At 34.6% G+C, this 23,289-nt stretch overlaps 3 protein-coding genes and 1 long non-coding RNA gene across 5 annotated transcripts; 2 read left to right on the top strand and 2 right to left on the bottom strand.

Moving 5' to 3' along the window:
* Positions 1–883: 883 nt before the first annotated feature.
* Positions 884–5,132, top strand: LOC111015897 (cation/H(+) antiporter 15). Of its 2 annotated transcripts, none has more exons than XM_022291077.2 (3): positions 884–1,332; positions 1,775–2,776; positions 3,744–5,132. In XM_022291077.2, exons 1-3 carry the CDS (start codon positions 1,123–1,125, stop codon positions 4,923–4,925), a joined length of 2,394 nt encoding a protein of 797 aa, XP_022146769.2. In that variant the 5' UTR covers positions 884–1,122; the 3' UTR covers positions 4,926–5,132. The 2 variants fall into 2 exon arrangements, with proteins under 2 accessions (XP_022146769.2, XP_087973023.1); XM_088116897.1 differs by having other exon boundaries at positions 1,221–1,427.
* Positions 5,133–6,000: 868 nt separating this feature from the next.
* On the bottom strand, positions 6,001–7,967 carry LOC111015910 (uncharacterized). The gene is made up of 2 exons (XM_022291096.2): positions 7,114–7,967; positions 6,001–6,756 (listed from the first exon to the last, which is right to left on the bottom strand). The coding sequence occupies exons 1-2, from the start codon at positions 7,965–7,967 to the stop codon at positions 6,117–6,119; spliced, it is 1,494 nt and encodes a 497-aa protein (XP_022146788.1). The 3' UTR covers positions 6,001–6,116.
* LOC111015911 (uncharacterized) lies at positions 6,398–21,069 on the top strand. Its single transcript, XR_015787154.1, has 6 exons — positions 6,398–6,539; positions 6,651–9,555; positions 9,635–9,753; positions 14,391–15,090; positions 15,175–15,311; positions 15,389–21,069. It is a non-coding gene; the product is annotated as an uncharacterized LOC111015911 (long non-coding RNA).
* On the bottom strand, positions 8,924–11,267 carry LOC111015909 (uncharacterized). Its single transcript, XM_022291095.2, has 2 exons — positions 10,073–11,267; positions 8,924–9,738 (listed from the first exon to the last, which is right to left on the bottom strand). Exons 1-2 carry the CDS (start codon positions 11,002–11,004, stop codon positions 9,105–9,107), a joined length of 1,566 nt encoding a protein of 521 aa, XP_022146787.1. The 5' UTR covers positions 11,005–11,267; the 3' UTR covers positions 8,924–9,104.
* Positions 21,070–23,289: the final 2,220 nt, after the last annotated feature.

A 23,289-nucleotide genomic window follows, 5' to 3' on the forward strand; every position in this document is an offset into this window, starting at 1 on the left:
GCCTTTTAACTTTGCTTTATTTTTTGTTCATGTCATCTAAATTTTTTATTCATTTTAGTTGGTGTAGTTTTAGAAAGTAATTTTAATTCTTATACCTAAAAAACGTGACTAATTTAATAATTATGTGTAGAATTTTAACATAAAATTCATACGAACTCTTTTAAATATAAATTTATGATTACATCTCGATCATGTCAATATATTTTTTGATTGAAGTGTTGTGCTAAAAATATGATTCAAATAAATGAGATAAAAAGTAAAATGAATGAACCAAAATGGTCATTTTTTTAGAAGTATATAGACTAAAATTGTTGTTTTGAAAGTACAATAACTGAAATGAACAAAAATTTAATGTAGAATGTGAAAGTGTTCAAACATGTCTTGATTTGTTGTGCTATGTATAGTAATATATATATATATATAATTGGTACATTTATTATCTAGACATTATTATTATTATTTGAGAAATATTTTAGTCAATCTCTCAATATTTTATCACCATAAAGAAAAAAAAATTAATTAAGGAAGAATTCAAATCATCTAACTTGTTGAAAAGGTTTTGATAGTTGAACTATCCTAAAATTGACATTGACATTATTTTCAAATTCTTGTATTAAGTATAAAAAAAAATAAATTGAACAACCCATCGCTAAACTATAGTAATTTTTTTTATGGGTACTAAACTATAGTAATTATTACAATTGCATCTATAAAACTAAATTTTATTGCCAATAACAACATGAATTCCTTCTCTTAGTTCCATGTTCCATTCTCACTCTACTATACTCACCCAAGAAAAAGGAAAAAAAAAAATCCCTATCCAAAGTGAAAATTTTACACCTATAACTTTGAGTTTAATTTCAATTTAGTGGGAAAAAATCTCACAAATCATCCCTAGACCATTAGAATAAGGAAGAGAAGTAGTTTATAAACCATGAACTCTCAACAACCAAAATTTGCAAATTTGTGGCTAAAGAATATAATAAATCCACAACACTTGGAAAACCATCCTTCCATTTGATTCTCTCTCTCCTCTCAAAGAAATTACAAATTATTTCTTACTTTCTGCTTCTCTCTCTTTCATTCTTCCTCTTCCTCTTCCTCTTGAAGGTCTCCCATGAAATGGCTATGGTTTCTGAGAACAAAACTTCTGTGTGCGACGTTCTTCATGCCCTTCGAGTGGAAACCCCATTGCAGTTTGTACTCAAAGCCTCTGTAAAATCCCCTTCCGCTCTCCTCATGTTACAGCTCTCTGCAATTTCCTTAATGTCGCAACTCATCGAAGCCTGCCTCAGACCGCTCGGACAATCCTCCATTGTCTCTAATATCGTTGTAAGTTTCTTGCCCAATCAATGCACTCTACATGTTTGTTGTATGTTCTCAAAGCCCGTCTCGAACCAAATCCACCGATCGTCTCGCTTGTCACAGTAAGTTTCTTGCTCAATCTGTGGATGCACTTTATGTGTTTGATGTATGTTCTCAAAGAATTTGTTTAGATTTTTTGCTACAGCTAGAAACTTATGCTTGGTAAATTGGAGTATCTTTTTAGTTTCTAGATATATTTGGGCTCGGATTTTAATTTGATTCAATGGAGGAGGAAACGATATAAGATCCAACTCATAAGATGTTCTTTGATGCTATGTCTCGAACGTAGGATTCATTGTTCTGATACTATTACTAGTAGACTCAAATGTTTAAGCTGATAAGTTACTGCATATTTATTTAGTCTCTAAGATATGTTCTTAATAGGCCATTTTGAATATGTTGCTTGTAGGGCGGCATCATCTTGGGTCCATCGTTATTGGGGCAAAACGATGATATAGCGAAAAGTTTGTTCCCCCAACGAGGCAATGTAATATTAGAAACTTTTGGAAGTTTTGGCCTCATGTTCTTCCTCTTTGTCATGGGAGTGAAGATCGATGCAGCAGTGATGCTGCGGCCAGGGCGCCAGGCCATGCTTGTGGGTCTGTTTGTGTTCATTTTCACCTTGACATTCCCAATCATATTTGTGTTCATTGTGAAGGAATTCTTCCCAATCTATTACCACAGCGCCAACTCTATTTTGCTCATAGCTTTGTCTCAGACCTTGATTGGCTCTCCTGTTATTGCTCTTCTGTTAACCGAGCTCAAGATCTTGAACACCGACATTGGCCGCCTTGCCCTTACTTCATCCATGTTCTGCGATGTAATGGGCATCTTCATGGCTGTCGCCACCTTATCATTTACAGAAAACAAGAATGCCAACTCCCAAAATCCAATCTATTCACTAATATCATCGCTCGCACTCATCAGTGGCATCGTCTACATCCTTAAGCCCGCAATTCTATGGATGCTGAACCGATTTCAAGATGGGAAGTTGATTAACGAGATCTGTATCATCTGCATTTTCATTCTTGTGCTGTTCACTGGGTTTCTGAGTGAGATCATTGGGCAACATTATTTCTTGGGGCCATTGGTTCTTGGCTTGGTTGTGCCAGATGGTCCTCCATTGGGGGCTACCATTGTGAACAAATTGGAAACTTTAGCTTCAAGGTTGTTTTATCCAACTTTTCTGGCTGTTAGTGGATTGCAGACCAATATCTTCATTATAAATCTTGATGCTTCTTGGGTTATTGTGATTGTTCTTCTGTTTTCCTTCCTTGTCAAGATTTTAGCAGTGACGGTGCCTTCAAAATACCTCAATCTGCCTCTTCGAGATGCTTTCGTTCTTGGCCTCATTTTTAATGCAAGAGGTTTCTTGCAGCTGATGGTTTTCAATTTCTGGAAGCATAGTGAGGTAATGAGCTAAAAAATTACTTTCTTTTTTTTTTTTGACTGATTCATGCATATGCATTAAGTAAAATATCCGTTAAATTTTAAAACTTAAGCTATGAGATTATAAAGTAGATTTAATGACTGAATGTATTCTTAACATTCCCTCGTATCGTATGTACGAATTATTCATAAAAATATGAAAGTGACACAACTGTGTAAAAATTTGTATTTTGGACTTTGATTTTGCTCTAATATGATGTTAAATCACTGATAGCTAAATTTGGAAGTTGAAATGAGGCTAAATTAAGTTGGGTTAAATTATGTATTTAACCCTTATAGTTTGAGCTATGTTTCGTTTTAGTCACTTTGAAGTTCTTTTAGGGTCCATGTGGTTCGGTTTGATTTTGCAAAAGATGCCTTACCATTGCCAAACGTTAAACGTTTTCTTTGGACGAGATAGAGAATATGTGATGATTTGGTTCAATATTATGTAAGTCATAAGTGAGAGTCTCAAATAGACAAACTTTATTAGAGTTTGAGTTGATAAAAAAAATATTAGAGAAAGTCAAGCTGTGCATCCAAGCCGAAGTTGCTCTTTTTGGTCGCAAATTGCCTCTCTGTTTTTCTTAAAATCCCTTATCTCCAAAATTCTCCCATGTTTTTATCAATCCCATTTCTTCTTTGCCCCAAAACTTACTCAATTTCCTCTATTTCTTTTTCTAATTCAACTCGAACTCTAATAGTCTAATATATTTCAACTTATCTTATTTTGAATGTTAGTTCATTGTCTCTCTTTGCCACCTTAAAAATAACGCGCCACTTAAGAAAACTCTTGATATCTAATAATGATAAGAACATTTTAGAAGATATAACCAAACCACAGGAACAATGATAAAATTTTAGAACTCTAAAACGATCATTAAACCATTCATTTTATATACATTCTCAACACATCATCTTCATCTCTTTTTCTAATGTTTTTTTTGTAGGTCATTTCAGATGAAGAGTTTGCTTTAGCTGTAGTCTCAGTGGTGGTTATAACAGCCATCATAACACCATTAATCAAGCTTCTTTATGATCCATCGAAACGCTACTTCTCATTATCAAGATGTACAATTCAACACGCGAAGCCAGAGTCAGAATTCCGAATCTTGGTCTGCATCCACCACCACGAAAACATCCCCACCATCGTTAACCTCCTCGAAGTGTCCCATGCTTCAAAAGACAGCCCCTTGACCGCCATAGCTCTTATCTTGGTCGAGCTCGTTGGCAGAAGCAACCCGGTTCTCATATCGCACGAACCCGATCTCACTCTCGAGAGAACCACATCCAAAGCATCCCACATCCTCAATGCTTTGCGACAATACGAAGATCACAATGCTGGCAACGCTACTGTAGAAGCTTTCACCACAGTCTCGCCTTACAGTTTTATGCACGACGACGTCTGCAGAGTTGCATTCGACAAGAAGGCCACCATTGTCATCCTTCCTTTCCACAAACAGTGGGCGATTGATGGCTCGATCGGGCAGGTGAACCGCTGCATTCAGAATATGAACCTCCAGATCCTTGATATGGCGCCCTGTTCCATTGGGATTCTAATAGACAAGGGAGTGTTCAGCAAGCAGGTGTCTGTCTTGACGGCGCGAGCTCCATATCACGTTGCTGTTCTGTTCATCGGTGGCGCAGATGATGCAGAGTCTCTAGCGTTCGGAGCTCGAATGGCGAAGCACCACGTCGTCGACTTGACCATTGTGTGGTTTCTTCTATTTGGAGCAGAAAACAGTAAGGATAGAAAGCATGACACTGAGCTGATCCGCGAGTATCGGCAAGCGAATCTGGGGAACGAGCATTTTGTGGTGGTGGAGGAGGTGGTGCGAGACGGGGTGGGCTTGGCTGCGTCGATCAGAGGCATGGAGGATTGCTTCGACTTGATAATCGTAGGCCGCCAACATGATCATAACCATGTCCTCTCCGGACTTCACCAATGGAGTGAGTGCCCTGAGCTCGGGGTCGTCGGCGATATGCTGGCGTCGCCGGATTTCGGGGGCACGTCGACGGTATTAGTAGTGCAGCAGCAGCGGTTGAGAAGGAGATTCGGTGGTCGGAAGGCCAAGGCCGCCCATGTTCATGAAGCTCCTCAAGGAGCTTGGTCTATAATGATGGATACATGAAGCTCAAGTTTTTTGGATTTTTTTTTTTTTTTTTTTTTTTTTTTACCTTAGTTTCTTGTAAATTTAAAAGTATATTCTTACAATTATTATTCTTTTTTTCTTTTCTTTTTTTTTGAGAATTTACTACCCCTTATTCTTAGAGAGGCTGTAAGTTTAGGAGGTGTATCAATACAGGTTGGTTGAGATTAGAAAGCTTTTTTTTTTCCTTTGTAAATTTGTACTTATTCTCCCTCTTTTTATTTTGGGTTTATTTATTAAGTTTTATTTATGCCTGATTTAATTGTGAGATATTTGGAAAAATTGAAAAGAAAATTAATTTCTTTTCTCTTTTGTATTATTTATATTTAAAATAAAGTCAAAACTTCCCCACTTAATTGGTTAAATTTTCAAACTTTTAAATTTGTTGTATTAGTGTCATTTGAAATTTAGAGTTTACTTTATAGTTTAAGTACTATTTTGGTTATTTTGGTTATTGTAGATAGGAGGGTAATACTTTTAATTTGGATTCGTTTACTCTTTGATTATTTTGATTCCTATATTTTTTAATTTTTTTTATCATTTTAGTTCCTACATTCTCAAGTGTTATAATTTGAAAGTAGATCTATCGATCTAACTTGCAAAATTCTAATACAAAATTTACACAAAATGAGAATTTTTTTAAAATACAAATGTATGACTATATTTTAAAAAATTTAGTGAGTAAAAGTATCACGTTAAAATTGTGATAAAAATAAAATTGAAGGGGCCAAAATAATCAATTTTTAAAAGTGTAGAAACTAAAACGAACATTTCAAGAATATATAGACTAAAACGAACAAAAATTAAAATTTTAATAAGTGAAGGATCAAAATTAACCAAAGTTGAGTCTATATCGACCAAAATATTTAAATCATATTTTATTTTGATAATGAACTTCTAAATCGTATATTTAAGTTCCTAAATTTCAAATGAATAATTATTTTGGTCTTAAGAAATTAATAGCACGCTTTCAAAGGTGTATTAACATGTTTATGTAGACATGTATTAGAGTCATCTAAATTAGATGGAAACGAGTATTGGGGAAATGAATATTAGGTAATAAAATAATTAATTATTTTGATTTATCGACGCAAATTTTTATTAAACATGAAAAAAAGAAAAGAAAAAAAAAAACAGTTTGTTGTGCCTCCATTTCCAGTGATTTCTTCTGAGCTAAGGAATTGAAAGATGGAGAGTCTCCTTGAATTCCAGCCTCCTGGTTTCAGTGTAGAATGTTTTGTGTTTGTTTGGCCAATAAGTTACCCAAATCCAACCTCTGATCTCCCATTCCATGGTTTTCCCTCTCGCATCTTCCTCAATCTTCCACCAAACACTCTCTCCGTACTCATCTCCGGCGAATATGACCCCTCCCTGTTTGTTGAACGGCCGGTGAGCGCTCGAGTATCGGTCCCGGAACCAAGCTCTTGGGTTTATCAGCGCAAGTTTCGATGGCTTGGTGGAGGCCACCTCTTTCCCGTCTGAACTGTCGTGGAGGTACCAGTTCAGGATCGCCGTGTTGCCATACACGAACTGCTCGAACTTCCATGGCTTCAGGCTCACCGTTACGCTCTCTCCGACTGCTAATTTCAGGCCTGGGTAAGCTGCTGCCGGTTCGAATCCGGCTTCGAAGGTTTTTTCGGTTCCCACGTCTATTGTAGGGTTATCCGATGATTTGCTTACTGAGACGCTCATTATGTTTGTCTGTAGAATTGGAGTGAGTTGCAGCGAGATTCGTGATGGGAAGTGCTTTTCTGATCTGCCGACTCCTCGCTTGGACAAGAGAGTGTCGTTCACAAGCTGGATGATGTCGCACCTGTGAGAATCGAGGTGCGTTTTAAACTCAATTGTCAAGGATACGTGGGATCTTTAATATAAATTGCTTCTAATAGCTTGAAAGATCAGTTTGGAATCAATTTTTTCTAGAAACTGTCTCTGTTTTAGTCGTTACTTTTAGTATCAGGAAGAAGAAACTCAATTGTTAAAGGTACGTGAGAATCTTAATATCATTTACTTCTAGTGGCTAGGCTAGGAAGATCAGTTTGGAATCAATTTTCCGAGAAATTGTCTCTGTTTTCATCGTTACTTGAGAGAGAGAATGAGAGATAGAGAGAGAGAGATAGCAGAAATTTGTGCTTAGCAGCCCAAAAAGTAGCTTCAAGAGTTAGTATACCTTATGTTATCAACGTGAACCCTCAGATCAACCCACTTTTCTCGAACCTCGGCCTTGTAATTGAACTGCAGAACCCCTTCAAGCTGGTGATAATTTAAAGAGAATTGCAATCTTTCATCAGTTGAGGGATTGCTTGAGTTCTCAATATTATCCATTGCAATGAGAGGGCAATAGAGTTGAACTTTCCACAACCCACGTGTTGAAAATGAATAAGAGAACAATGGTGAGGGTGTTTTCAGGGTGCAGCTGTTGGCCTTGAGCTCCAATATCCAGTTGGTGATTGCAAGGTTTACGGACCTCATCCATTGCTCCTCTAGATTAGATCCCAACAGTTTCATCAGCATTTTTGATGTCTGTCTGGACTGGCAATTTGCCAAATGATGCTTGAGAGTTGTAAGACAATCCGAACGGAGTTTGGTTGGAGCTTCGTAAATGCAGATCAGAAATATGAGGGTAAGAAATGCGAGATTGAAGATTTCTTTCGAGTTGAAAGTGATGTTGAGTTCAAGGAAATTAAGGCTAAAATTCTTTTGTTGGTTTGAGCCATAATGAAGAACATCATGAACAAAGTTAAGCAAGAGACAGGATATGCTTTCTTCATCTATTAAACTTGTGGATTTGGTGCTGATCTTCAAGGGCTTTGATGTCCAAAGGGATATAGGAAAGCTGATATCTGCAATAACTGAGAAAGTAAGGGTTGGAGAATGAAGGTTTTTGGTAGCAACAAAATTCAGAGAGGAGTTGGTTGAGCTTGAAGAGCATATGGATGTAGAAGTTGAAGTTACTTTCCATTGAGAAAGTGGTGGTAGGTTCTGTATCCAGGAATAGAAATCAGGAAAGCAACAAGAAGTCATAGGAGCATGCAAATTAGTTAACAAGATTGAACTCTCTTTATTTTCTCTCTGCAAGGACAAATAATGATGTTTTTTCCATATTTATAGACTCTTTCATAAATGGAAGGAAAGTAAAGGAAAGATTCTTAAGGAAGCAAAAGTCAATTGAAAAACTGATTGTTGAGATCATTGGCATCAAGAAAGAAGAGAGAAAAGTTAAAGAACTTAATGAGATTGGATGGTTGTGCAGAGAAAAGAGATGATAGATATCTCACATTTTACTTGGGGAGAAGTCTTCATATAAAGCGTATAATCTTTGATCAAGAGTCCAACTCTCTATATAATATGAAGCATCCAGTTCCCTGGCTGCAGCCTACAACACCAAAAAGAATCCTCAAAAAAGGAAGGAAAACATTAACAAACTTCGAAAGATGTAATAAAAGATTATCAAAATTAATAAAAATATTGCAAGCCTTTGTTGATTTGTGCACATGTATATTTCCCACTTGAACTTAGATTATGCCATAGTAAGAAATAGGTTATGTTCAGGTATTTTTATGGTTGACTTTAGGTTTTTTTTTTTTAATTTGATTTTGAATGCTTTGTTGGTTAAATTTTGTATAATTTATTGTTTAGTCCTGGAGTAATTTTCTAAAATAGCTTTGAAGGGTTATTAATCATCTTATTTACTTAAGTTTAGAGTTCCATGGATGAAATTGAGACTTCAAAAGTTTTTTTTTTAATTTAATTAAATTTTTAGGGGGCTTCTGATTTAGTTTTTATCAGAAAAATATTAGTATCTTATAATTTTAAAGGATGTAAGTGTTAGTTTTTAGTTGGTTTTTCTTTTTCTTTCTATTTTTATGTTTGTGGTAGAAAGTTGCGGTTTGTAACTTTTGAATTCTCTTTGTTTCTTGTTTAAGAAAATTGTGAAAATTGACTTACCAAGTTAAATCGTTGGCGACAAGTAAACACAGTTATTGAAGCAGCTATATATATATATTATATATTAATCTATATGGACGATGCAATTCCCATATGCAGTCAAATTATACAAAGTAGAGATCGACTTGTTTGTTACTGAGAAAGAAAATGAATAAATAAAAAAGGAGATCCCAAGTTGTTATTCTCCCTCCATTTCTAATGATTTCTTATGAGCTAAGGAATTGGAAGATGGAGAATCTCTTTGAATTCCAGCCTTCTGGTTTCAGTGTAAAACGTTCTGTGTTTGTTTGGCCAGTAAGTTAACCAAATCCAACCTCTAATTTCCCACTCCATGATTTTCCCTCTGGCCTTTGCATCAATCTTCCACCACACACTCTCTCCGTACTCGTCTCCTGCAAATATTACCCCTCCCTGTTTGTTGAAAGGCCTGTAAGCGCTCGAGTAACGGTCGCGAAACCAAGCTTTAGGGTTTATAAGTGCAAGTTTCGATGGCCTGGTGGAGGCGACCTCTTTCCCATCCGAACTGTCATGGAGATACCAGTTAAGGGTTGCGGCATTGCCATGGACGAACTGCTCAAATTTCCATGGCTTCAAGCTCATTGACACAGTCTCTCCTATTGCTAATTTGAGGGCAGGGTTTGGAGGTTCAAATCCAGCTTCAAAGGTTTTTTCATTTCCGACATCTATTCTTGGGTTGTCTGAGGATTTGCTTACTGAGACACTCATTATGTTTGTCTGCATAGTTGGAGTTATTTCCAGTGAGATCCGTGAAGGAAAATGCTTTTCTGATCCGCCAGCTCCACGTTCAGACAAGAGAGTCTCGTTTACAAGCCGGATGATGTCACACCTATAAGAACCCGAGGTACATTTTAAACTCAATTGTCAAAGATATGTGAGAACCTTTGATACCAATTACTTCTAATAGCTTGAAAGATCCGTTTGTACAATTTTTTCAAGAAATTGCCTCTGTTTTCGTCATTACTTTCAGTGAGAAAGAGAAGAAATTTGGTCTAAGTAGCTCAGACTTTAATTTTATTTTTTTGAGATACAGCTTAGGAATTACGACCTTACTTGGATATGATCTGTTCTATAGGGATATGATCTATTCTATAGGTTGTACTACTGTGTCCTTGAGTTCTAAGATATAGCTTAGGAATTATCAGCTTCAAAATTTAATATACCTTATGTTATCAACGTGTACCCTCAGATCAGTCCACTTTTCTCGAACCACAGCCTTGTGATTGAACTGCAGAACCCCTTCAAGCTGGTGATAATTTAAAGAGAATTGCAACCTTTCATCAATTGAAGGATTGCTCGAGTTCTCAACATTATCCATTGCAATGATAGGGCAATAGAGTTGAACTTTCCATAGACCATCCGTTGAAAAAGAATACGAGAACAAAGGTGAGGGTGTTTTTATAGTACGGCTGTTAACCTTGAGCTCCGATATCCAGTTGGTGATTGAAAGGTTTAGGGACCTCATCCATTGCTCTTCTAGATTAGACCCCAACAGTTTCATAAGCACCTTTGATATCTGCCTTGACCGACAATTTGCCAGATGATGCTTGAGAGTCGTCAGACAATCCGAACGGAGATCGGTCGGAGCTTCGTAGATGCAGATTAGGAATACGAGGGTAAGAAACGCGAGATTGAAGTTTTCTTTGGAGTTGAAAGCGACGTTGGATTTGAGAAAGTTGAGGGCCGAACTCTTTTGTTGGTTTGAGCCATAATAAAGAACATCATGAACACAATTAAGCAAGAGACTGGATATGCTTTCTTCATCTAATAAATTTGAGGATTTGGTGCTGATATTCAAGGGTTTTGATGTCCAAAGGGAGATGGGAAAGCTGAAACCTGCAACAATTGAGAAAGTAATGGTTGGGGAATGAAGGCTTTTGGCTGCAATAACATCAAGAGAGGAGTTGGTTGAGCTTGAAGCGCATATGGTTATAGAAATGGAAGTTGTTTTCCATTGAGAAAGTGGTGGCAGGTTCTTTATCCAGGAATAAACATCAGTGAAGCTGCAAGAAGCCATGAGAGCATGTAAGTTAGATAACAAGATTGAGCTCTCTTTATATTCTTTCCGCAAGGAAACTAAGGAGGTTTTCTCCATATTTATAAACTCTCTCCAATGGAGTGACCATGTTGGCAAGGACTTGGAGTCTCTTGATCATGCTGGTTTAAAGATCTCAAGTTTGAACTTTCGGGTGAGTTTAATACAAAAAATCTTTGATTTATCTTGGGTTTGGGCGGGTGTAGGTGGTTCTGGGTAGAGGGGAAAAAAGCTCCGACTCCCCGTCGTCAGAAAAATATTTATGAACTCTTTCATGAATGGAAGCAAAAGTAAAGCAAATATTCTCCAGGGAGGAAAAGTAAATTGGAAAAGTGATTGTTGAGACCATTGGAATCAAGAAAGAAGGGAGAAATGGTAAATAACTTGATAAGATTGGATGGTTGTGCAGCAAAAGAGATGATAGATAGATAGATGCCTTTTGATTGGGGGAGCTCTTCGCTCAAAGGCTATAATATTTGATTAAAAAGTCCAAGTCTACATAATATTAAGCATCTCTAGCAGCAGCCTACAACACCATTAAGAATCCTTTTAAAGGGAGGAAATATTAGAACTTGTTCGGGTCATTCAGTAACGTTTCCGTTTTTCAATTTTTAATAAAAAAAATAGAATTGCATGGCCCCCAACATTTATGGATTCATTAATGATAAAACAAAATTTTTATTTATGTTAGAACAAATTGGAAACGGACATAAAAAACAAGAAACTTGTTTTTGTTTCCAAAATTTCTATACGATTTTGAGATTGTTTCTAAAAAACGAGAAATAAGAAATTTAAATAGTTTTTCAAAGATTTTGATTTCTTAATAAATTGGAAACGAGAAGTAAGAAACGAGAGCGTTACTGAACGAGTCCTAATGTTTCTGTTAAGAAAGCATAATTATGTTTGGTAATTTTTTTTAATTGTTGAAAAAGTAAATGGAAACATGGTTAGTACTTGTTTCTTGTTTTCTAAAATTTTAGATTTAAAAAATACATATAAAATTTATTTTTTAAAATTAAATATTCATTTTTATGTTATATATATTTTGATATTTTATTTATTTTTCAAAAATAAAAATGATAAAATAAAATTTTTATCAATATTTTGAAAAAAAAAATTATAAAAAACTTGATTTTGTTTCTAAAATTTCTCACACTTGGAAAAATTTTAGAAACTAAAAACGAGAAAAAAAATTTAGAAATTAAAAACGAGAAACGGGTGCAGTACTAAATGATTATATTTGTCAAAAAATTAGGCATAAGAAACACAAACAGGCTCTTAATAAACTATTAAAAGATTTATAAAAATAACATGCATGTTTCATACATTCGTGTAGATCTTACATGAACTAAGGTGTATTAGTAAATAAATATGTATGATCTATAATCGAGATGATAAAATATTAATAATATTTGCATCGTTGGCTTCAATAATATTCAGACAATTAATCTAGATATTTATTTCATATATTCATTATCATAAAAAAATTGCAAAAATTAAAACCAATTAGTGATTCGCTACTGTACTACGATTATTTTATTTAATTTTATTATTTCAATTATCTGTTGAACCTTTTGTCTTCATCAATATATTATCAACATATCTAAAAGTTTGATTATGGATATATTCTTTAAAGCCTATATCCTGAGTAAAAAATGCAGGTTAGGTTCTTCCCCATCTACTTGAGGTTTATGATGGAGAACTCTTTTATTCCTTAGAATAGTGAAAGAAAAAGTAAATTAATATATTGTCAAATATAAGAAAGAATCTTGCTTTAGAAGTACTTTGATTTAATGATTCAATTAATATTAGGATTAAGGTAACTTGTGTTTAAATATCCAAATTATGGAAGCAAGTTGTATATATATTTCAGTGTGAAAAATGAAAATATAGAGAAGGCAATTAAAAACATCCCAACAGAAAAACTCCTCAACAGAAAAACTCCTAAAAAGCTTGGTGGACAAGGACTTGGAGTGTCCTGGTTGACTTAGGGATCTCAGGTTCGAACTTTCTTGGTGAAGTTAATAATAAAAACTCTTGATGTCTCTCAGGATCGTGCCAAATCCTTTTTCTTTTCTAAGTATAATAAATGTGGAGATATGGGGGATTGAACATCTCGCACACCTCGACTAGTCTCACGGACCTACTACATTTGGTACTGTAGTTACCCACTCACCATTTAGTTTAGCTTATAGTTCCTTTGTTGTTGTTATTGTTTAATAAAAATATTTTATCTTCTTCTTCTTTTCCTATCACTTTCATTTTTTAACGTCAGTTTGAGCGATTTAATCATCTTTTCCTATTACTTTTCTTTTAATTATCTTTGTTTAACTCAATTTCTGCCCTCCTTGTAAATTGAAATCTCATAAGAATTTTGTTGTGTTTTGGAAAATACGAGGAAATAGGTATTCTGTAGGGCCTTTTAGGTTTTTTAGTCGCCCTTCTCAAAACACAAGTTTTCTAATCAGAATAGTCTGAAATTTCAATTTTTCCATGTCTGCTCCATCTTTCTCACACTCACACTGTAGCATTTGCTCCCTAAAAAACAACTTGTCTTCACCGATTGCGATTGAAATTAGATTTTAAGATTTCTCATTCTCCTTCGTCTTCTGATTGCGACGGTTTAAGGTAACTCTAACCCTGTCTTCAAGCGGTGAGACGAAGTGATTTCAGTTTGTGATAGTCACGCGTAGCAGATTACAACGAAGGAAATTTTCATTGACAAATTTCGGTTAGTGAATTTTATCTCTCGATTGTTTAAGCGGTTCGTTTTAATTTCCACTATTTTAGCTATTGTTCGTATGTTCTATACAACCTCGATGTTGGTCGTCCGTCTCTTTTGCGATTTTTGTGGATTTTATACACTCCACATCTAGGCCTTTCGGAGAAGATGAAAATACATAATCAGTGTCATGGAAATGAATCGATGACGGAGAAAATTGTGTTATGGAAAACCAGTGATACTGGAAGGGGAGGGGGTTGATGTTGAAATAGCCATAGCGAAACATCGAGATCTAAAAACATCGAGAACCAGAAACATCGAGAGCTAGAAACATCGAGAGCTAGAAAAAACATCGAGAGCGAAACATCGAGAGTGAAACATCGAGAACGAGAAACATCGAGAGCGAGAAACATCGAGAACGAGAAACTCGAGAGCGAGAAAAACTCCAGTGATTTACAATTAGCGTGAGCGTGAAATAGCAAGAGCGAAATCGAGGGCAAAATTGAGAGTGAGAATCATCGAGAGCGAGAAAAATTTCAGTGGTTTAGAATTATTTATTTCAACTAGTTGTGTGTTTCCTTTTCCCTATCTTTTTAATATGTGATCGTGTATCATGTTCAATTATTAAAATTTTCAACTAGTTGCGTATTTCCGCTTCTCCATGTGCTTAATTTTTCATCATATATCATGTTCAATTTGTTGCACGTGCACAATGGACAATCAGTCGAGGATTAAGGTGAATGATCGCTTTCCTGCTCAAGCTACAACATGTCTCACTCGAGCAATGTCAACAGACTTATCAAGGATAAACTCACAGCGGAACAACTTGATATGTTTCGTAGAAGAACAATATTTGGTCGATTTGTCAACTTGGAGATGATGTTCTACAGTGGTGTAGTTCATCACTTTCTATCAAGGGAGGTTGCTGGTAGCAGTGACGACAGTATGAGATTCTTAATTTGTGGCAACGTGTTGACATTCTCGAAAAATCAATTCTTGCTTGTAACTGGATTGTGGCGGCTGTCCGGTAAGGTGATCCAGAAATAGCTTCAATAGAATAAGTTGCGGAGGAAGTACTTCAATGATGAAGCCTCCATGCTGCTCAAAGAATTTTTGAAGGTTTACAACCAGACTGATTTCGAGGACGATGAGGACTCCGTTAAAGTTACATTAATGTTGTACACGGAGCTTGTAATGATGGGAAAGAGCAGGAGCTTGTCGAAAGTTGACATCGACTTGTACAACAAAGTCGATGACTTGACTACTTCAACTACTTGGACTAGGGTTATGAGGTTTGGAGTAGGACAGTTAACGGCCTGAAGCGTGCGATAAATGAAAAAGTTGCGCTATACAAGAATAAAGTAAGAACGAACAAAAAATACCAAGTAAAGTATAACCTAGTGGGATTTCCTCTTGCGTTTCAGGTAATTAATACGTATGCATACGAGTTTGTGTTTCTTGGTTAATACTTTTTTAGGCGTAAGACTAAACTTAAATTTTCTATTCAGGTGTGGATATATGAGGTTGTCCATCTCTCATCACTCCCGATTTGAGCGAGACTGCGATTCCTTGGATACTTTGGTATTCGTGCAGTAGGGTCGTCGGTACAAAAGATTTGAGAGAGGAGGTCTTTGGTTCCGCGGTGGTAAGTGATCTAGAATATATAAGTTGTTGTGTAGTTGTAATGATATTTACACTTATGTTCTTGTGATGTACATTCAGTTGGTCATATCTTATCCACTCGTGGAGACGGAGCCGGAGAGGCACTACCAGAGGTGTCCATTGGATGAAAGAGAGGTGGTTGACTTAGGTGCGCTTGGGTGTTCCATCACCGACAATGTTGGCGCCGAAGACGATCTCCCGCTCGACGATGCGCAGTTGTTGGATTCGGATGTACAGGCAGTGCTGGAGGAGTCGGATATGCCACCTACAGATGCCACGTCTGAAGGTGGGCAACGGACACCGGTCGAAGTACTTCAACAAAGTAATTATTTTCGTTTGAATGTCAGGCAAAGCACGCGGCAAGCATCGCGATCGACGTCACGCGATGCTTACCCTACACAACGTGACGACCCCCGTGGATCGAACGATAGATTTGGGGCTATGGAAAGAAGGCTGGATTTTTAGCTTCGGACATGGCGGATGTCAAGACGGACATGGCGAAGGTCAAGTCGGACTTGAGTGAAATGAAAGTCATGCTGCAATGATTGTGCCAGGTAGCCTTTTCTATGACTTGGTATACTATATGTCTTCATTCGGTCGAAGTGTTAATACGTTCTTTCGTCTGCAGATCGATAGGTGCGAGGTGAATATCGGTGTCTCTTCGTCGGATACAATGCACCTGTCCGTCCATTGATATCTGATGTTATCCCTGAGCATGATGGGGATGTTGATGACCATCAACGTGGAGGTGCCGATACTGGAGAGGAGGATTTTGTGGTTGATGCAGGAGAGTCGATGCATGAATGGGCGACGGGTTTGGTTTAGTATCGACTCTCCTACATCAACCACAACATCCTTCTCTTCAGTATCGGCACCTCCACGTTGATGGTCATCAACATCCCATCATGCTTGGGGATAACATCGGATACCAATGGACGTGACAGGTGCACTGTATCCGATGGAGAGACACCAATATTCACCTCGCACCTATCGATCTGCAGACGAAAGAACGTATTAACACTTCGACCGAATGAAGACATACAGTATACAGAGTCATAGATCGTTGCAGCATGACTTTCATTTCACTCAAGTCCGACTTGATCTTCGCCATGTCCGAAGCTAAAAGATCCAGTCTTTTTTCCATAGTCCCGAATCTATCGTTCGATCCACAGGGGTCGTCACGTTGTGTAGGGTAAGCATCGCGTAACGTCGATCGCAGTGCTTTGCCTGACATTCAAACGAATATAACTACTTGGTCGAAGTACTTCGACCGTTGCCCACCTTCAGACGTTGCCTCTGTACGTGGCATATTCGACTCCTCTAGCACTGCATGTACATTCGGTTCCAAAGACTGCGCATCGTCGTGCGGGAGATCGTCTTCGACGCCAACATTGTCGGTGATGGGGGAAGAATTTTGTCCATCGTCGCTGTTGGAGGTGGAACACCTAGGCAAACCTAAGTCAACCACCTCTCTTTCGTCCAATGGACACCTCTGGTAGTCCCTCTCCGGCTCCGTCTCCGATATGACCAACTTTAAGAACATCAGTGTAAATACCATTACAACTACACAACAACTTATATATTCTAGATCACTTACCACTGCAGAACCAAAGACCTCCTCCCCCAAATCTTTTGTACCAATGACCCTACTGCACGAATATCGTAGTATCTGGGGAATCGCAGTCTCGCTCAGACGATTGAAACCGGGAGTGATGAGAGATGAGACAACCTCATATATCCACACCTGAATAGAAAATTTAAGTTTAGTCTCACGCCTCAAAAAGTTTTAACCAAGAAACACAAATTCGTATGCATACGTATTAATTACCTGAAATGCAAGAGGAAATCCCGCTAGGCTATACTTTACTTAGTATTTTTTATTCGTTCTTAATTTATTCTTGTATAGTGTAACTTTTCCATTCATCGCACGCTTCAGGCCGTTAACTGTCCTACTCCAAACCTCAGAACCCTAGTCCAAATCTTCGACTTTGTTTTACAAGTTGATGTCAACTTTCGACAAGCTCCTGCTCTTTCCCATCATTACAATCTCCGTGTACAACATTAATGTAACTTTAACGGCGTCCTCATCGTCATTGAAATCAGTTTGGTTGTAAACCTCCACAAATTCTTCGAGCAGCATGGAGGCTTCATCGTTGAAGTACTTCCTCCGTAACCTATTCTTTTGAAGCTTTTTCTGGACCACCTTACCCGGCAGCCGCCACAATCCAGTTACAAGCAAGAATTGATTTTTCGAGAATGTCAACACGTTGCCACAAATTAAGAATCTCATGCTGTCGTCACTGCTACCAACAACCTCCCTTGACAGAAAGTGATGAACTACACCACTGCATAACATCATCTCCAAGTCGACAAATCGACAAAATATTGTTCTTCTACGAAACATATCAAGTTGTTCCGCTGTGAGCTTATCCTTGATAAGCCTGTTGACATTGCTCAAGTGAGACATGCTGTAGCTTGAGCCAGAAAGCGGTCATTCTCCTTAATCCTCAACTGATTGTCCATTGTACACGTGCAACAAATTGGACATGATATATGATGAAAAATTAAGCACATAGAGAAACGGAAACACGCAACTAGTTGAAAAATTTAATAATTGAACATGATACATGATCACATATTAAGAGGATAGGGAAACATGCAACTAGTTGAAATAAATTATTCTAAACCACTGGAATTTTTCTCACTCTCGATGATTCTCGATTTCGATCTTGCTATTTCATGCTCACGCTAATTGTAAATCACTGGAGTTTTTCTCACTCTCGAGTTTCTCGTTCTCGATGTTTCTCGCTCTCGATGTTTCTAATTCTCGATGTTTCGCTCTAGCTATTTCAACATCAACCCTTCCCCCTTCAATATCATTGGTTTTCCATAACACGATTTTCTCCGTGTGGAGTGTATAAAATCCACAAAAATCGCAAAAGAGACGGACGACCAACATCGGGGTGGTACAGAACATACGAACAATAGCCAAAATAGTGGAAATTAAAACGAAATGCTTAAACAATCGAGAGATAACATTCACTAACCAAAATTTGTTGATGAAAATTTCCTCTGTTGTAATCTGCTATGTGTGACTATCGCAAACCGAAATCACTTCGTCTCACAGCTTGAAGACAGGGTTAGAGTTACCTTAAACAGTCGCAATCAGAAGACGAAGGAGAACGAGAAATCTCAAAATCTAATTTCAATTGCAATTGGTGAAGACAAGTTGTTTTGAGGGAGTGAATGCTACAGTGTGAGTGCGAAAGATGGAACCGACATGGGAAAATTGAAATTTCGGACTATTCGTATTACCCAAGTAAAGAAGGGTATGGGAGGTCATTTGACAAAGTAGGTTATGTCAGCAAATGAGTAGAAAACTTGTGTTTTGAAAAGGGCGATTAAAAAACCTAAATGACCCTACGGAATGCCTATTTCCTCAAATTTTCCAGGTCATTTGACAAAGCAGAAGATGTCAACAAATGACTAGAAAACTTGTGTTTTGAAAATGGCGGTTAAAAAACCTAAAAGGTCCTAAAGAATGCCTATTTCTTCAAATTTCCGTTGTATTTTCCCCTTATGAGATTTATAGAATGAGAATATATATTTTTTTAGTACAACATGTTGGGGTGGGAGATTGAACTTACCACCTCTTGATTGGAGATATATGTCAATTACCGTTGAATTATGCCTACTTTGGTAGGAATATATTTTTTTAATTTTTGTTTTGAAAATGAATTTTAAGATATATATTTATCTTTAAAGACGAGTTTATTAAACAAACATGCACTTAAGAATACATGAAAGGCTGTACTTTCAGTTTTTTATTTTGGTTCATGTACGATTCATTTTGGTCTTTATATATTTGAAATGTCGAGTTTAGTCTATACTTAAAATAACGATTATTTTAGTTCATATTTATAAAAATTTGACACAAATTCTAAACATAAATGCAAAAAATTATTTAATATAAAGTAATTGTTACATTTTAAGAAATATATTGAGGGTAGCATTGTGTTGAAATTGTCATAGAAAAGTAAGATTAAAAATAAAATTAAGGAACTAAAATAGTCACTTTTTAAAAGTACATAGACCAAAATAAATATTTTGAAAGTACAACGACTAAAATGAACCAAAATTGAAAGTAAAAAAGACCAAAATGAATATGTTTGAAGTACAATGATCAAAATGAATATTTTGAAAGTATGGGCACAAAAATGAATCAAAGCTGAAAGCACAGTAACCAAAATAGTATTAAGTATTATAATCTATATGAAAGTATAGATATCGGAGAATTAAAGAGGTAGTTGTGTTAATTTTTGTAGGATATGTTCATGAGAGACCAAATGAGTGATACTCTTAGGTGGTTATGTTTTATTTTGCAAGATTTGTCTCTTTGAATGTAATAAAATGATTAAATGTTTTACCAATGTTACAGGTAGGTTTATATATAATTTTATTAAATTAACACTAATTTGAACCTTCCACCCAAGAGAGGGTATTGATGTCATTTTATCTAATTACTCTCATTTATCGAAAATATATGTTTTAACTAGTCATTTTATTTCAAATCTTTATTTTTTAATATTAATTAAGTCCACTAATTACAGTTGTACGTACATCTATCGCTTTCAAATAGAGTGAGAGTAATCAAAACATTGGTATGTACCATCAATACATTGGTAAATTTCATGTAATTATAAGTCTTGAATTTAGGTTACTAATCTACCATCAATATTTATCATCAATATTTATCATGGAGAAAAAGCTAGAACATCTCTAAACGTAGAAAAAGACAACATTGAACAATCGAAAAAAATATTATAGAAGCAATATAACAATTGCATTCTTTCAAATGGCTAAATAAAATTGAAAACTTGAACATCTTGTTTGATGATCGTTGTGTTTTTGGTTTGTTGTTTTTGAAATTAAGCTTAGAACCACTACTTCTATATATTCATTTTGTCTTGTTATCAACTTCTAAAAAAGGCAAAAAAAAAAAAAAAGTAATTTCCAAATACTCGCTTTTGTTTTTAAAATTTGGCTAAAACGTGTTACGAACAAACGTGAAAAAACATAAAACATACTAATAAAATGGTGAGAAAACAAACATAATTTTTAAAAAAGTAAACTAAAAACGAAATCAAAATGAAACAAAATATTAAAGTTGAAATTGAAAATAAACATATTTATCATATTTATTAAACCAAAAAATCATATTCCAATTATTATAATGGTGTTTGTTAAAGTTATTTGGTAAGGTTAAATTACATGGTTAATTCCTTATACTTAATCATTTATGATTTTATATTTAATTGGAATAAATAAATAGAATATTGGAATGTCAAAATTTCAACTTATCTATCTCCTACGTGTATATATATGGAGTTTCTCTCTGACTTTTTCCACGGCCATTTAGCTATCTTCTTAATCTAATTATTTTATGAATTTAGTAGTGTCATATTGCACACTCTCCTAGAAGGTTGATGTACAGATTCACTAAAAGAGATGGAAATATAGTGACATATGCATTTTACAGACTCACTTAGCATTGAAGAATGAAGATTATTGCATTTTATTCGAAGATTTACTAGATGATATTTCTTCCCTTGTACTGCAAGAAGAGTTCTTTCCTCTTTCTTTTGTTTATGCTTAAAAGTAGTGCCGTATTGTACAAACGTCTATCTCATTGAGTATTGCAATGCATAAAAGTGACAGAGTTGTCCTATAATTAGACCTAATCGAATCCTACAAAGTGGTATGACATCAAATATCAACAAAATGTAGACAACATTAGATACTGTTTTGAAATGAAAGTATCCATCTCTTCAATAAATCTTTATAAATTGTTTCATAACGAATATTCTTATTATTTTTATTTTAAAAGTTTATGCAGAGTTATAATTTTGAAATTTAATTTAACTAGATTTCTTTTTTTTTTTTGATAATTTATGGGTGTGATGATTATTAATCAATTTTCTCCCCTACTGACATCTAATATTATCTTTATTTTTTGAGTTTTTTAATTGAATATGAAATATTTTAGTACGTAAAAACTAAAAATTAGCTAAAACATAATCTTGATTTTTTATAGAAATATTTTATTTAAAATAAACAAAATTCTTTTAATATAATTAATTTTGGAAAAACATTTTTTTTACCATTATGCTCCTTTATCAATTTTCAAATTTACTAAACATGTAACTTTTTTTTGTTTTTAATAACTTTTATTAATAAAGTGTGGAAGTTATGAATGTAAAAAGCTTGAATATGAAAGATTTGACTTATTTATATCTAATAATTTATGATTTTATATTTAATTAGAATAAATAATAGAAGATTGTAATCTCAAAAGTTTCAAATTTTCCATCTCACGTGTATAAATTACTATAATTATTAATTAAATATGCAAATGAATATTATGTCGATTCAAATAAGTACCATTAACTTTTAAATGAAATTTTATGAGTATTTATTTTCTAAAAAAATTTAATAATTTCATAACGCAAATAAACTACAAATTCAATTAAAAGTTTTATTAAATAAAATATAATTTTTTTAAATATGTTTATTAATGTATGGTACTAAAACAGGTTTATTGATGTATGGAATTTAAAAAGGTTGAATGCAAAATTTATTCTATTTCACTTTTAAATATTTTATCTTTAATTATATAGCTTTAATCGATAAATTTCAAAAGTTTTACAATTTTTATGCTTTCTAGAATAATAAAGTGAAGTTTTCTTCTACAATTATTTCACTATTGAACTTCGAGTTATGTTAATATTCTATTAATTTACAAAAGTGGTTTCTTTTTACCATTTCTTTTTTTCAATAAATAATATTTTTTAAAAAATCTTTTACTATGTTAATATAATATAATATTGAATTGAAAAATCTTACGTGCATACCAAGTGGTAATATACTAGTCTTAAAAAGCATCTCTAAACTTTTAATTTTATATGTAGTAGGTTCATTATTAACTTTTAAAGATGAACTTTAAATTCTATATCTAATAATTCTTTGAAATTTCAAATGGTGTTTAATAAATTTTTAATCGGTTATACATTTTCTAAAAAATTTACGAACCTGACATAAAATTGAAAGGTTAGAGTATTATTAGATACATGGTAGGGACCAACAAAATTGAAACTTAAAAAACCTATACTCTTAGATTTTTTTTTTTTTTTATCCTATACTCTTAGATGTATTTGATACAAAATTTGAAAATTAAAAACTTATGGTTTAACTTTATTGTAATCAGGGTTCTAAAGGTCGTCGACGTGTCAAGAGACCCCACATCGACAAAGGGGGGAAAATCGTTTTCCCCTCTATCGTCGATATTGGATTGAATTGAAAAAAAAAAAATTAATTGAACTACGAGTGTGGATGGATGAAAATGTGGGAGGCGGGGGAGGGGATTTATAGTACGCGCGCCCCGCCCCCTTCTCACCTTACCGAACTTCTTTTTTTTTTTTTTCTCTTCCTTCCTTACTCTTATAGATTTTTCTAATCTAGACTTATTTTTATTTTCAAAATTTAATTATAAATTTTCAGATTTATCATTAATTTTTAATAACTCAATTTATATAATTTTTTTAACTCAATATTTTATATTTTATTCAATTATATAATTTTTTTTTGAAATATTCAATTATATAATTAAAGACTAGATTTGGTTATAAATTATTAATGAAACAGTAACATTGAACTTCAATTTATTAATTCAAATTATTTTCATCAATCTACATTATCTTGTTCCGCCATTTTCATCGACATCGATATTTTCATAAGTTATTCATATTTTTACATGTAATGGATAAAAGTGATCAATTATAACTTAATTAAGCTACCATTAAAATTTTATCTACTAATTAAAACAATTATTATTAATTTTCACAATTTTCGTAATTTTTTTTAAATATTCATCACCTCACATTTTCATCAACATCAACATCAAC

Source organism: Momordica charantia, assembly GCF_013281855.1.
Source record: "Momordica charantia cultivar OHB3-1 chromosome 9 unlocalized genomic scaffold, Mcharantia_2.0 BLBB01000009.1, whole genome shotgun sequence".
Taxonomy (NCBI): domain Eukaryota; kingdom Viridiplantae; phylum Streptophyta; class Magnoliopsida; order Cucurbitales; family Cucurbitaceae; genus Momordica; species Momordica charantia.

Excerpts from the sequence above, each read along its gene's own strand:
- LOC111015897 (XM_022291077.2), top strand. The coding sequence starts at position 1,123 with ATGGCTATGGTTTCTGAGAACAAAACTTCTGTGTGCGACGTTCTTCAT. Across the intron at positions 1,333-1,774 it reads CCATTGTCTCTAATATCGTT|GGCGGCATCATCTTGGGTCC; the intron begins GTAAGTTTCTTG and ends TGTTGCTTGTAG. Across the intron at positions 2,777-3,743 it reads ATTTCTGGAAGCATAGTGAG|GTCATTTCAGATGAAGAGTT; the intron begins GTAATGAGCTAA and ends TTTTTTTTGTAG.
- LOC111015910 (XM_022291096.2), bottom strand. The coding sequence starts at position 7,967 with ATGACTTCTTGTTGCTTTCCTGATTTCTATTCCTGGATACAGAACCTA. Across the intron at positions 6,757-7,113 it reads GTTCACGTTGATAACATAAG|GTGCGACATCATCCAGCTTG; the intron begins GTATACTAACTC and ends CGATTCTCACAG.
- LOC111015909 (XM_022291095.2), bottom strand. The coding sequence starts at position 11,004 with ATGGAGAAAACCTCCTTAGTTTCCTTGCGGAAAGAATATAAAGAGAGC. Across the intron at positions 9,739-10,072 it reads GTACACGTTGATAACATAAG|GTGTGACATCATCCGGCTTG; the intron begins GTATATTAAATT and ends GGGTTCTTATAG.